At 41.1% G+C, this 14904-nt stretch overlaps 1 protein-coding gene across 2 annotated transcripts in view; it reads right to left on the bottom strand.

Moving 5' to 3' along the window:
• Positions 1 to 2783: 2783 nt before the first annotated feature.
• The window catches only part of Trip11 (thyroid hormone receptor interactor 11), a 71304-nt gene continuing 59183 nt past the window's right edge, over positions 2784 to 14904 (bottom strand). For both annotated transcript variants that reach the window (XM_051150611.1, XM_051150603.1), the window contains exons 17-21: positions 9178 to 9259; positions 8138 to 8252; positions 7248 to 7364; positions 6971 to 7115; positions 2784 to 3148 (exon numbers count right to left, since the gene is read on the bottom strand). In XM_051150611.1, the coding sequence (XP_051006568.1) occupies positions 2928 to 3148; positions 6971 to 7115; positions 7248 to 7364; positions 8138 to 8252; positions 9178 to 9259 (680 nt within the window). In that variant the 3' untranslated portion in view covers positions 2784 to 2927. The remainder of the gene's footprint in view (positions 3149 to 6970; positions 7116 to 7247; positions 7365 to 8137; positions 8253 to 9177; positions 9260 to 14904) is intronic.

Genomic DNA, 14904 nt, shown 5'->3' on the forward strand with positions numbered 1-14904 from the left:
ATACTCAACCACAAATTCCACTAAGTGCAGGAAGAAATCAACAGCAAACTTAGAGCAGTTACAACACCGCAGTAAGTCTGTGGCTTCTGATACAAAATTCAACCAAATTCCACGAAGTGCTCGCAGCCATCATGAGCAGACTTACTGCACTTACCGCGCTGCAGCCAGCATGCCACTAGTAGTGTCCCGTTGGAAACACAGTGTGCATGCTTCTCGCTCTCTGCTACGGACTTTCCTTGAGCAGATAGATGGCCCATCTCTGTACAACTTAGTTTTAGAAAAGCTGATGAGGTACGTCTGGTCCAGATCACTGCACACTTCGAATGCATACAACGGAGACATCGTGTACTACAGCTTTCAGACAAGGCCATACACTTCAATAGCAGCCATGTAATACCTGGTGTAAAATGGCCCCCATCACAACAGCTTCCAAACTTAGGTTACATGAAATGGTGGGTGAGGGCAGGTTGTTCTGGTCAAGGAACTTCAAATGTCATAAAAGTTATTTAAATATAAAGTATATTGCTTAAATACCCACCATGTACCTCTTCTTTAAAAGAAAACATTTATATCTTCTATTTTCTTCGTAGTGTAAAACCTAGTCCTTTGGCTGCTTTATGTAGAACTTACAATTCTCTGGCAAGCAGTAGACGATGCAGGCTAATGAGGGAGGAGAACTTAAGAAGCATATAAAAACCTGTGCCAGCAGATCTTCAGCTTACAGTGGCTTAACTCTGTGTCAATTCTGAGGTTTGCCAAAATGGTACACATTGAGCAGAAACCGAGCCTCAGATTTAGAATTTCTCTCTTCTCAATGCTGGGCAGGCAGCAGTGGGAGCTGCTCAGTCGCCCCGAGGGCAAGCAACCATGCTAAGCCTCGCCCACGGACACCTGGGTACAGCAAAGGAATGCCCAATTAAAGATGTTATCTTATTATGATGTATTTACTGGGCTGTGAGCCCACTGTAAGTTGAGGGGACTCCGTAACCACTGGCAAAAGTGGCAGGGACAGCTTAACATTTCTATTAACAATGTTAATGTGGCAGAGAAGTTAGGGTAGTGAGTTAGTTAAGGACTCAGGTGACATCAGGGAGCAGCATTATCTCAGTTACTTGATTCTTCAGAATCAAAGTACATCAAAGTAACCATCAAAGCACATGATTAAAACCTCCAGCCTTCCAAACACATTAGAAATATACAGTTTATCATAGATGAATTTACAAACAGTCCAACTTATCTCTGACAGGTGCCAGGACTGACGACACTTTTGACTTAGTCTCATTTCCACTCTTCCTTGCTATACAGGCTTTTTTCTCTTTTAAAGGCTAATCTGAATATACAAAATATGCAAGAAATGACTTTTAAATGTACATCATCAACCAATACAAATATGAACATCCTGATACAACAAAAGTTGTGAGTCAGGTAACGGCTTTGTAGAAAAGTACAGAAATACTTGCTTTAAGTTGCAAACACCTGGTGCAGGTGCAGGTGCAGTGAAGTGCCCACCATGATGCGTATGCATGGAGTGCTGCAGCCCACACAGGCGAGGCTCACAGAGGCAGGAGGTGACAGGTCCCAGGATATTGCTAACAGTGGTCTAAGATTTATGTGGATCCAGCTATACAGTGTAACCTTACAGGAGAGTTCCTTGTATTTGTGCATTTGTGAAAGGAAACTGCACAGTTTTTGATTGTGGTGTCTGTGTGTGTTTTGAGGAAAGGGCTCACTATGTTTGTTGCTCTGGCTAGCCTGAAACTCACTGTGTAGACCAGGCTGGCCTCAAAGTCCTAAGAAATCCTCTTGCTATGCCTCCCAAGTACTGAGACTAATCCTGAGCCACAGGCCCAGCTGAAAACCTGTAGTTTTAGGTAATACTTTAAAAGACAGTTCAGCTCTTGAAAGCAAATGATAGCATTTAGTTACTCGCAGCATGTACTCCACAATAAAAAGAAACAAACTACTGACCCATGAAACAACTTGGATGAATCCCAGGGGAATTATGCTAAGTGAAAAACGCCCATTTTAAGAGGTTACATAACATGTGATTTCATTTAAACAGCATTTACAGAATAACAAAATTACAGAGGGTGACAGCAGCTGTCAGGGACTAAGCAAGGCAGCAAGGCTACAAAAAGGCCGCTCCACGAGTTGGATCTTGACAGCGATGGTCAGATGAAACTGCACAGCACCCTAACCTACTTTGCTTCAGGGTACCCGAGCTCTCCCAGAACAGCTCTGCTCCCTCTTCTCTCCCTACACAAGGTCCTCTCCAGGTGAGCAGTGCATACCGCAGGGCATTTCCTGCTCTATGCAGAGAAGCCTTTATTAGGCATCTTTGGAGAGGGAGGGGGAATCAATTCCTTATCTTTAAAAGATGGACTACCTGTCCCTATATTACATGAGCTTGAAAATCTGGGGGTATAGAAGCAGACACACAGTTACTACTGTTCTTGCCTCTCCTCTTTAGAGTTTTATAAATTAAAAAGTAAACCAAATGCTCCTAGTTTTAACTCAGTACAATCATAAAGTGAAAAAAAAAAAGACATTATATAGCAGATACTTGCTTTTCTGACACCTGCAGTTTCTAAAAGCATTAAGAATATTTCTATTGGCTGGGCGTGGTGGCGCACACCTTTAATCCCAGCATTCGGGAGGCAGAGGCAGGTGGATCACTGTGAGTTCGAGGCCAGCCTGGTCTACAAAATGAGTCCAGGACAGCCAAGGCTACACAGAGAAACCCTGTCTCGGGGAAAAAAAAAAAAAAAACCAACAACAACACAACAAAAAAAAACTTTTAGTAACAGAGAAATTAGAACTACAAACAAATACATGACTCTTTCCAGAAGGCCACTTTGTGGTAAAGTTCACACATACAGTGTTCATGGTTTCCTTAAAGTGCTATCTAGTCTCTGGCTCAAAACCACCTATTGCTTTAGAAGGTCTTTGAGTACAACGCCAGCACTGTTGTCCGGTGACACTGGCAAAGGTGTAAATGTGGGTAGAACATCTGAGATGGGCTTCAAAAGAAGATGCCCAGGCCCACCAGGTCCATGTCCAGCTGGGTTAATAAGGGGCACAGCTGCTGAGCGCGGAGCCAAGAACGGATTCAGATCTGTTCTTCTTCCTGTCCTGGATTCTGCTATATCTAAAAAACAGGATACAGATTTAGGTTCTATCCTTCACAAAGAGCTTTAATGAAATAACCTCAACACAAGAATATGAAGAAACCTGTTCCAATAGTTTTCTCAAACTCATCAACACAGTTGTTGGGGTTTGTTGTTGAGACAAGGTCTCTTGTTCAGGCTGACCTTGAATCCCCAATAGCTGAGGATGATCCTCCTGTCTCTACTTTGACAGCTGGACTTATGCCAGCTTTAATAGACATTTAAGTAACCAGTGTGTCACTACTATCAAATTTTAAATTTCACCCTACTGATCATAACAATACTATTAGGCACAGGTTTTGGACTATCCTGTACTCAAAACAAAAACACAAACAGACCCTCAAAATCCTAAGCACAAAATACTAATCTGTAGGCCAACAAGATGGCTCAGCAGGCAACAGCCCCTAATGCCAAGCCTCCATCCAACTCTGATGAACTGAGTTCAGCCCCAGAACCCATGTTGTACAAGAGAAGCAAACCCACAAAAGTTCTTCTCTGACTTCCTAAAGTGTGCATGGAGCACACACACACACACACACACACGCACACAGACATGTGTACACACACAATAAACAACACTGTAAGAACACTAATGTGTATTATGAAAAACTCATGACAGTTCATTCCTAGTCATTCAAAGTATCTTCTGATAAAAAGCAATGTCACGTGTGCTTTAGGTTTCCATATTTGGCTATCGACAAATTAAATTTGTACGCTGCTGAGTTCTGGATCCTATAAGCAGGATCAATCTATGAAAAGCAGATGAGCAAAAGTGTGGAAAGCATGGAGGTCCTAAAACTCACAGATAAGCATGGAGAACCAGGAATGCTACACCATCTCTTCAGAGGAAGGATGCAAAACCTGCTTTCTGCCTACAAGACTGGGAGTGGGTGTGGCTAATATCCTGGTGACCTTTGTATTGTGTAACCAAGACCACACTTAGATATTCCCCTAGATCCTCAGAGTGAGCTTGTCAATCTATAAAACGTATCTTTATAAAAGGTGTCAAATGTAGTCAGTCTACAGAACCCATTTGGAAAATGTCATATGTACTTAACAAATAGTTCTGATGTAGTCATGTCTTAAGCTTTATTGTGTACAAAGGACTCACCAGATAAATTTTCACCAAATTGTTCTGTGCTTAAATATGCCTAACATAAACTACTCAAGGTCAGACTCCTGAAGTTGAACCAACACCTGCTACCTAGTCCTGTTGAACTGAACTGTCATCTTGCCTCACACCGGCCTTTACTCTGTTGGTCATGGTGATCACAGAGACCCAAACACAAAAGAGAAGAAACAAACAAAAAAGAATGGTAGAAAAAGGGACAGGATTCCTGGTCCACAGCCCTCATTCCCAGAGGCCCACGGGGGCTTACAAGAGACTGAAACACCAACCAAAAAGCGTGCATGGTCTGGACCTAGGCCCCCTACACATACGTAACTGATGGGCAGCCTGGTCTTCATGGGGTTCCCTAGCAAGTAGAATGAGACTATCTCTGACATGAACTCTGTAGCCTGCTATTGGATCACTTCTCCCTAGCCTGGCCTCAATGGAGGAGGATGCACTCAGTCCTGAGGAGATTTGAAGTGATATCGGGGGGGGGGGGGGGGGTCGGTGCTCTCTCCTTTTCTGAGAAGAAAAGAGGGGGCCCAGGGACCAGAAGAAGAAGAGGGAGGGGGCTGCAGTCGGGATGTAAAGTGAATAAGTAAGTAAATTTAATTTAAAAAAAAGAAAGAAAGAAAGGAAGAAAGAAAAGGGGACAGATTATTTGCATGCACAATATTGATTAAAGTATTTTATCTTCAAATATTAGTTATATAACGGAAAGCTACACTTACTGTAATAGTTTGGAAATGATGATATGTTGCAAGCTATAAATTTTTCATACCTACCTGAAAGATGAGGGACTTGAGAACTTAAAATTTCCCAGTGATCATAATAGCTATGAAAAATGCTGGTATGTCATATTATTATAGTGATGCAATAGTCATTAAAATTAATTTACCAGAAAAACAAATAATATATGCTTACATGACTCAATCATCTTTTAGGCATTCAAAGGCTAGAGACATTTTCAGTGGTATTATTTATTTATTGGCTTGGGCAGTTACAATTCATTTTCATTAGGATAGATAATTGATTTATGACTGGTCTTGGTGGCTAAAATTCTGCCTTATTACCCAAGAACACTAATAGTGTCATAGTTGAGAGGCAAGCAAACCCTTGGAAGTCCCTTCTTAAGCAGTGGGAAACTTAAAAAGCAGGCTCCTAAGACAAAGACAGACAAATTCACTATATGCAGCTGTTACCAAGAACTTCTGGATTCCCACTCTGGACTCCTGTGACCAACAATTTCCTAAACTGTAAAAGCTGTGCTGCCCACTAAGCTCTACATGCTGTGAACACCGGGGAACACTACACACCTACACACACTGTGAACACAGGTGGACCCTACACACGCTGTGAACACAGGTGGACACTAATCTCTACATACTGGTGAACACAGCGTAGACACTAAGTTTGTGTCTTCCATGTGAACCCTGCCGTACCTCAGTCCACTTCTGACTGACACACACACTAAGCTGAGCTCAGTCAATGGCGGAAGGGAAGATGGTGAGGGAGAGAGAAAGGAAGAAGGGGGGAGGGAGGGATGGAAGGAGGGAGGATAGGAAAGACAGAGAAATGTGGAGATCTTGCGATAAAGAATGTGAGAATCTCTTTTAGGTAGCTACAACCCAGCATAACATGAAAAAGAAAAATGTCCTCAGTACAGTCTACAATCCTAGAGTGACAACTTTTCACTGAATTTAGCAGCCAAAGTTTTATCTTAATGACAGATAAGCTTTATTATTTCAACTTTGTATAAAAGTTCCTAAGTATAGAAATATTTGTTTAAATAACTAAGAAAGTTTTAAAATTCTAGAACAGAAATTCTTTAATATTTTATCCAATTTAACTATGGTATGTGACTTGAACTAGGAAGCATATGATATTGTCCTTAAGTCTATACTAGAACATGTGAGTCTAAATTAAAATATGTAAATTGTAGGGAAAGAGAATTGGTTTATAGTCTGGTGGACAGTTTGATTTTGACTAGCAAATTTTACTATATGCCAGTATCTTCCATATAATATAACTAAGACTCTTACAACTCAGTGGTATTCACCAATTATTTCCTTCCAGACAGATCGTTCCACACACAAGGGTGCTTTGTACATTCTTGGATGTTTAGGTCAGTTAACTAAACCAACATTATATATATTATTTGTGTAGTAAAGTTTGGCTATTAAACGTAAAAAATCCAAAGATGAAAATCATTTTCAAACTATAAATTATGTTTCTAACTTTGATTTGTAAGAATACCATCAGAGAGAAATGAAAACAGGGGACAATGCAAAGATGTATCTAGCTCAGCACCATTTCCAGTAGAGTAATTCAAAGTGACTTACACTGATAATTACAAACACGCTACAGTATCTCTAAATATACTAGTGTCTATAAGTAGTCTACACTATATGTATGATTTGGGGGGGGGGTGGAAATGACAAATTAGAAGGTTTCTGAGGAAGACGCTGGGAATTATTCTGACATAAAATGGAAACATTTCATACTATTTACATTAATTAAAACAAATATATAGCAAGCAGCTACAACATGTCAGGCCTAAATTTGTTGACATTAGAATTATGGAAGCAGATTGACACTTGTCAAAAACACTGAAAACTAAATGCCACTATCATGCTAAGTCGTAAATTAGGCATCTGATTTACCCCTGAGGGAAAGCACATGCCAGTCTTACCTCGGAAGTGCTCCGGTGTGCCTGCGTCAGCTTTCCTTCTTCCTGGAGAATCTAGAGGCTTCAGGTCATGAACTGACAGCTTTGGGGGCGGGGCTGATGGATGAGATTCTGTTTCCAGAAATTTAACAAAGAGTTCTGAAAAGGACTAAGAGAAAGTATTTTGGTTATATTACTAGGGTTGTATTAAATGTTGCAAAAGAAATGTGATACTATGCAAATGATTGTGATATGCAAACACTTCATCATTCATGCTCAGTAAGAATAAAACTGGGCTTACACTATTAAACACAGATTGCTGATTTGGCCTCAAAGGTGTATTGGGCACACTTTTAGATCCTCCTCCAAGCCATCCGGTCATCCACCGAGTAACACCTCCTTGATCTTCGGCAAACAGCTGTAAGAACATTTTAAAACAGAACAATAACAACAACAAAAATCAATACAAGACATGACAAATAAGAACCACTCTTGTGTGACTTCAGGAAGAGTAAATCATCCTTTGAAAATCAAATTCTAGTCAGTGTTTCCTATTACTGACAGAGGGTACAGAGAAAAATGTCACCTCAAGCACAATCTGAAATAAATGTTCTGGCATGGTGATATCTCAAAAAATGTTAGCCACCCGATAAGACAACTGGTTAATAAGTAGTAAAATATTTAAACTAACACCGTAGTAACTGAACAAAAATACCACTTTGATTAAGAAAACTGTATTAAATCCAAGTTACATATACAGTAAAAAGGAACTATTTTCCATGATGTCCTTAATTACAAATGTAATTATAAACATATCTAGAATGAGCCAGACTGTGGTGGCGCACGCCTTTAATCCCAGCACTCAGGAGGCAGAGGCAGGCGGATCGCTGTGAGTTCGAGGCCAACCTGGTCTACAAAGTGAGTCCAGGACAGCCAAGGCTACACAGAGAGACCCTGCCTCGAAAAACAAAACAACAACAACAAAAATCTAGAATGAGAAGCAGACTGTAGCTCAGTAATGCAGTGCTTACCAAACACATGAGAGCATGCTGGGTTCCATCCCCAGTGAAAGACAGGGGAAAAGAGGAAAGAGGAAGGTGGAGAGGGTAGCATAGAATGAGAGAGCTATGAGGAAAGAGGTTGGGGTGAAGAGAGGAAAGGGGATTTCGAGTGGTTTTACTGTCTAGTTACCTGCTCCATTTCCTCCCTTTTAACACCCAGGATGCTCCCCATCAGTCGAAGCACTTCATGACGCTGATTTTTAGGTGTGTGGAAATGACCAATGAAGAGGTTTCTCATAAGGACTCTAGGAAAATCAAGGCATAAACAGTTTAGAGCAACCTAACATGGCCAATCTACCACAAGCATATCTAAAAACATTTTCTTATACGTAAGCAATGAGATGCTTAATTATAAAGACTGAATAATAAGCTACTCTAAACTGGCTTTTTAAATAAGCCTAATTAGGAATATTTCAGATAACCCAAAATGCATACTTTAAAAAAAAATCATTTTGGGGCTGGAGAGATGGCTCAGAGCTTAAGAGCGCTGGCTGCTATTCCAAAGGTCCTGAGTTCAATTTCCAGCAACCACATGGTGGCTCACAATGGCTATAATGAGATCTGATGCCCTCTTCTGGCATGTAGGTGTACATGCAGACAAAATGCTGTATATATAATAAATAAATCTTTTTTTAAAAAAATCACTTATTAGCCACCCATTTCGTTGGACCCATAGCCAACTGAGGAGGTGTCTCAAGTAATTCTCAGCACCTACAAGGTGACTCTCACCCGAGAGACATGAAAATGGAGATAGATGTTATACACCTTCAATCATATTTACTAAAAAATTTAAATAATATCTTAAATTTTAAAATATTAAGTCAGATATGGCATAAACAACTAGATTTCATTTAAACATGTTAGATATGTTCGCGGAAAGGTAGTGGAGAAGGGAAAATATTAAAAAATAAGCCTTTTATTTCTAAGTATTTCATATAGGAGTGATTTTTTTAAACTCTTGCATATGGTTTTGAGAAAAGAAATGAGCTGGGAAAGCAGACTTTAAAAATAAAAAGATAAGTTATTCTATTGACTGTCATGAAAACTATCTATACCTCATTATATTAGAAAAGCGAAAGGCATGTTAAGACGTAGTTGTGTGTAAACGTCTCCCGTAGCTGGGTTGTTCTATGAAAGCAGTCCCTGCAAAGCAGCCAAGGCCGCGCTTACTTGTCCACCTTTCCTTCCGTGCTGTTCACTAAGTTCATCAATTTCTTCTGCGCGTCATCCAGCATCTCTTTGTGGAGCTCATCTGTTTTAAGAAAAAGTGAATAAAGTCAGCATTAACAGACCAGCCTGGACAGACACACAGTGAGACTTACTGAGAAATATGACCATGTGACCGACTCTATAGGAGAATGGACATTTACTGGCATCTTTTCTTTGGCTTGAACCACTGTTACAGAAATTACCTGGAAGGCAAGGGATGCAGTACTCCTCATGGTTGGCCCCCAATAAAATGATCAGTTCCTCAACAGAAGAATAAAAATCACAACAGGTTTCCCTCCTCTTACAAACTCACAGGTAAAAAGCAAACTGTCACCACTGCTTCCTTGCACGATGTCTTTCCAGACCAACTCCTACTTACTGGGAGGAAATGGAAAGGACAGCTTTAGATTCTGCTTGCTCTCCTTCCCTGGCTGGGCTCTGCTGTGCTGAGCCAAAAGGAGTATGTAAAAAATTAAGCCACGGCACAGCGTAGCTGACGGGGCAAGGGGCTCTGCCCAAAAGAAATGGCAGAGCACAACTAAGGGCTTGATTAGCACAACATTGCTAATCATGCTGCAACGGTGCTGGCTCACTTAAAAGGATGCTTAGATCATTTCTAAATTCATAATTTAAAAATAAGCAAAGCCAGCCAAGTGGGGTGGCACACACCTGTAACCGCAGCATTCTGGGAGGCAGAAGCAGGTGGATTTCTATGAGTTTGAAGCCAGCCTGGTCTACAAAGTAAATCCAGGACAGCCAAGGCTACACACAGAAACCCTGTCTCCAAACAAAAACAAAACCAAAACAAAACAAAAATCAAACCACCGCCCCCAAAGCAAAACCTGTAAAACAGTCGGAATCCAGGCAATTTTTATAGGCAAAGTTTAAATTAAATCAGGAGACACCCTGTTCACAAGCTAATCCTGCCAAAGGATCAAGGCTTCGTGGCTAAAGAACCTCTCAGGCCACCCGTTCACACCTTTACTTAGAGGTAGGTCGCCTGAGCTGAAAGAGGAGCTTAGTGATTTTAGGGAGAAGTGAAGAGTGGAGACTGCGTGTAAGAGCCCTCCTCTTCTGAGAAGGGATGCCACACCTACTCCTGCCCTGACTGGGAACAGCTGGACGAGTCCCCTTACCAGGCACTTTCCCCATTCTGTGCATCATTTCTTTTACCCACTATCTCTTGAAGCATTATAGTTTAAAATTTTGATGAAGTCTAATGTACTTTTTGTTGGTTTTGCCCAGCAGTGTGAAGACTCACATTTTATGGTTTTGAGTATAAAATTTAGGACCCTGATCCCTGTCCATTGCTGGAGGTGTTCTGGTTCGGTGCTAATTACTGCTTGCTGTCTCTGTGCCATAAGATTGCTATGTAACCTTGCATAAAAACTTAGTCCTATCTGACCAATAAAAAGCTGACACTCCTGGACAAGCAAATGGGATAGGTGTGGCTAAGTTTCCCGGCTTTGGGAGACAAAGAAAATCTTGGGAGAGAGAAGGAGACAGGATGAAGGAAGAACCAGAAGGAGAATCACCACAGGACAGAATAGAGCCACGTGGACTCTGAAGTTCCCCAAAGAAAGAGAAACCCAAAGGAAGAACAATAGCAAGTACTTTGGGATTGAGGATGGGAGGCAGCCCAAACAGAAATTACTGGAAGCAGACGGACTGGGATGGAGACTGGGAGCTATTGGAGGACGGCTTAGGAGGTAATATCTGCCTTGCCCCAGGTAAAGGCTCATTTTAAAATGCATCAGGTGTCTGTGTTCTCACTGATTGCTAGGGGGTTAGAAAATAGCAGCAACAATTAGCCTAATAATAAACATTTATTAGGCCATATTTCTAAATTAACGGCAACAGTCCATGGTCTGAGACAGGTTTGCAACCTGATATCCACCTGGCTGTCTTCACAGGAAAATAGAGGCGTCAGCATTACATGGTTCTGGTGCTGTCTTTCGTACAGTTTTGAAAAGTTAAAGACCGTCAATGTCTGGTGTATTTTCTGACTTTTCTTTCCCATGGAATTCGGCATGTTTTTCTCCTCTTTCACAGGACTGGCTATGCTGTTGCAGGATATCTGGCCCATTGTGAACCCCAAGACTCTGAACTGTAAGAACCTGTTTCTTGTTTGGTGTGGTTGAGCCCTAGCACACACATTTAATCCAAGAGCTATCTGTACACAGGATTGAATAAAGTTAACCCTAGGTCAAGAGGTGGAGCAAGAAACCAGCTGACAGGAATTAAAGAATAAGAGAGACATTAATATAATTCCTGATTTTTTGTGGTTCTTCTTGCTGTATGTAGTTATTTTATGTTATGTAATAATATAAATGTATATATAAAACAATAAAAAAGAGTAGGAGGGACTTTGAGTTGAAGGGTATTTAAGATAGTGTGGATAAGAAGGGGCTTTGAGCTTTGAGTTAGCAAGCTCTTTGGCTTTTAGTTTTTTGGCTTTTCCTCCTGGGCTGTCAGCTGAGCTAGCAAGCTTTTGTCTTTAGGCTTCTGGGGCCTCTCTGAGCTAGCAGCTTTTCACCCCAGCACCTGGCTCCTGAGTCTTCATTGGTAAAACTGAACATTTGGGATTTTTATTTTTTAAAACAACACTAATGTACTGGCTCCCATCTACTCTTCATTATGAAGAGCCTATCTTACCTCCCTGTATGACTTTCCTCTGAGACACATTAGGTCTCTGTTTTTTGTTTTGGGTTTTTTTTGGGGGGGGCGGTTCGAGACAGGGTTTCTCTATGTAGCCTTGGCTGTCCTGGACTCACTTTGTAGACCCAGCTGGCCTCGAACTCACAGCAATCCGCCTGCCTCTGCCTCCTTAGTGCTGGCATTAAAGGCATGTGTGACCACCGCCTGGCTAGGTCTCTGTTTTGTCTCCATTCTGTCCTATACAATGACTAGAATGCTGATTTACAGCACTAAATGCAAATATGAAAGCATCCATGTTAAACGTTTGCAATGGCTTGTGGTTCTCTAAATTGCAAAATTCTAACAAAATGTTATTCATATAATAGGCTAGCTTTACCAAAATAGAAATGGTTGCCATAACCATATTATAAAAACCAAAGTTTGTGTTTGGAAAATCTCTTACACTTTTCCTTTCCTGTCTTTCCAATAAGGAATTTAAAATTGGATATAAAAGGCGGGGGCGGGGGCTATTACTCAAGTCTGACTCAGTAAAGGACATTTTCCCTTGGACCCTTTAAGTACTTTACACTATGGGCATGCACTGCTATTCAGGCCTTTCCCCAGCATTACATTCTAGATGGGACAGAACCCTTAGCCACAAAAAGAGCCCACCAAATCAGCAAGCAGAAACAGGAGTCGCTGTAAAGACTTTCCCTCCACCAGGGCTACAGAATAGTAACTGAGAAACAGCTCAAACTTCCCCGCCTTATGTACATGTGGCTGTGTGCTTAACAGAGGCAAGAAGAGGTCATCGGGTGTCCTCCTCTGTCACTTTCTGCCTTATTCCCTTGAGTCTCTCACTGCAGCCAGTAAGCCTTGTGACCTCCGGCCTCCACAGTGCTGGGGCTATAGGAACAAGTGCAACCATATGGGTGCGGGGATCCAGATGCAGATCTTTATGTTTGCACAGCATGCCTTCTTACCCATGAGCCACCTCTCCAGCTCTTTCTAAAATGTGTTTTACACTGATTACATTTCAAATGATAATAATTTGAGGAATATGTTATTTAAAAGTAATTATAAAAATTATTATCATGGGGCTCAGTACTTGCTGCTCTTGCAGAGGAGCTGGGTTTGGCTCCCAGAGCCTACAAGGTGTCTTATAACCACATGAAACTCCAGGTCCAGAGGATCTCATACGTTCATACACATGTACACATGGTGCACATAAACCCATGTGTGTATACACACACACACACACACACACACACACACACACACACACACACACACAGAGATACACACACAAAGAATAATGTTTTCAAGATTTTGCCTTTATTTTATCTGAGTATTTTACCTGTATGCAGTTCTGTGTACCATGTGCATATAGTGCCCGTGGAGGCCAGAAAATATCAGATTCCCCTGGGCCTGGAGCTAAGAGACAGTTGTGAGCTGACATTCGGGTTCTGAGAATCAAACCCAGGTCCTCTGGAAGAGCAGCTGCTGAACCATCTCTCCAGCTCCAATAAGTAATCTTAACCAATCAAGTGTGTGTGTGTGTGTGTGTGTGTGTGTGTGTGTGTGTGTGTGTGTGTGTGTGTGTTTCTTATTCCTTTTTTACTGTTTCAATGTAAGCATAAAAATAAAAAAAAAAAAAAACTTACTACATCAGGCATGGTAGTACATACTTGCAATCCAAGCACTTGGGAGCCTGGGGCAGAATTCCTAATCTGAGGCCACCCTGAGCTACATATAGTGAAGCCACTTTAAGCTTTCTCAAAAGAGAAAAGGGAAAGGGGGGGGGTGGCTTGCACGTGGCTCACAGTTTATTTGTATTGGATAGTGTGTTCTTACCACATAAACCATATATTAAGCTAAATTACACACTCTCTCTTATTTAAACAAACTAGAAAAACAAAAAGTGAGCTGCTGAGCCAGGAGAGGGTTTAGCAGGTAAAAGTGCTGCTCTGTAACCCCGATGACCTAAGTTTTATCTCTGGAATCCACATAAAGGTGGGAGGAGAGAAATTACTTCACAAAATTGTTTTCTGACTTCTACATGTACCATGGCATGCATATACTGCCTAGCACACATCAGATGCACACATAATGGTTTTTTTTGTTTTATTTATTTATGGGCATTGTGGTTTGCACCAGGTCCCAGCTGCTCAGGAGGCCAAGGCAGGAGGATCAGTTGAGCCTCAGAATCTGAAGCCAGCTTGGGCAACAGAGTGAGACCCCAACTCAAAGAATACCAAGCAAACAAAAGACTTGCATGATGAATGAACATCTTCAGAGTAAAACTCATAAAGCAATGATTCTGATAAAAGTTATTTTAATCAAGTAAGTCAGAAAGCCAAAACACCCTGAAGGCCAAAGTTTTAAACGCACTATTGGTCCTGACCTAATGCAATATGGAATACAGAAGGGGATTTCAAACTCAAGTGCTTAAATGTACATTTGAGTAGATGAGGGAGAAAGAAAAAGACCTTAGAACTTAGAGGAAATCATGGGAAGGAAAAGATTAATTTTGAGAGGTTATAGGAAAAGGAAGTCACACACCCATTCCAAAGTCCCTCAAGACTCATCTTTTTCTCCAGCAACACTTACTCTCCTCTCCTCAGAAATTCTGAATATTTTTCTACAAAAACTGAATTCAAACCACAATTTGAAATCAGAACTATATTTATATGGGCAGGCAAAATATTGTTATTAAGAAATGGTTCTAGGCCAAATACAATAGTCCTGTGAATAATCACACACACCCAAATAATTCTTTAGAAATGCAAGCTGGGGCTGGGGAGCAATTTCAAGTTAAGCAATGAATCAGCTGAGACCGAGCCTAAACTGGAGACTGTGTGACACAGTAAATCTTTCACCGCAGAGCTCTGAAACACCCAGAGATGATGCTAGTCTTAGAATCAAAATCAAATGTGCAACAAGTCAGCCCATCGTAACGTTACATTTTACTTGGATTGATGACAGTGTACAATACCATCTTCATAGAACATCTTAAAGTGTGTGACACTACTTATACCCACCTGGTTATCT

Source organism: Acomys russatus, chromosome 1, assembly GCF_903995435.1.
Source record: "Acomys russatus chromosome 1, mAcoRus1.1, whole genome shotgun sequence".
NCBI lineage: Eukaryota > Metazoa > Chordata > Mammalia > Rodentia > Muridae > Acomys > Acomys russatus.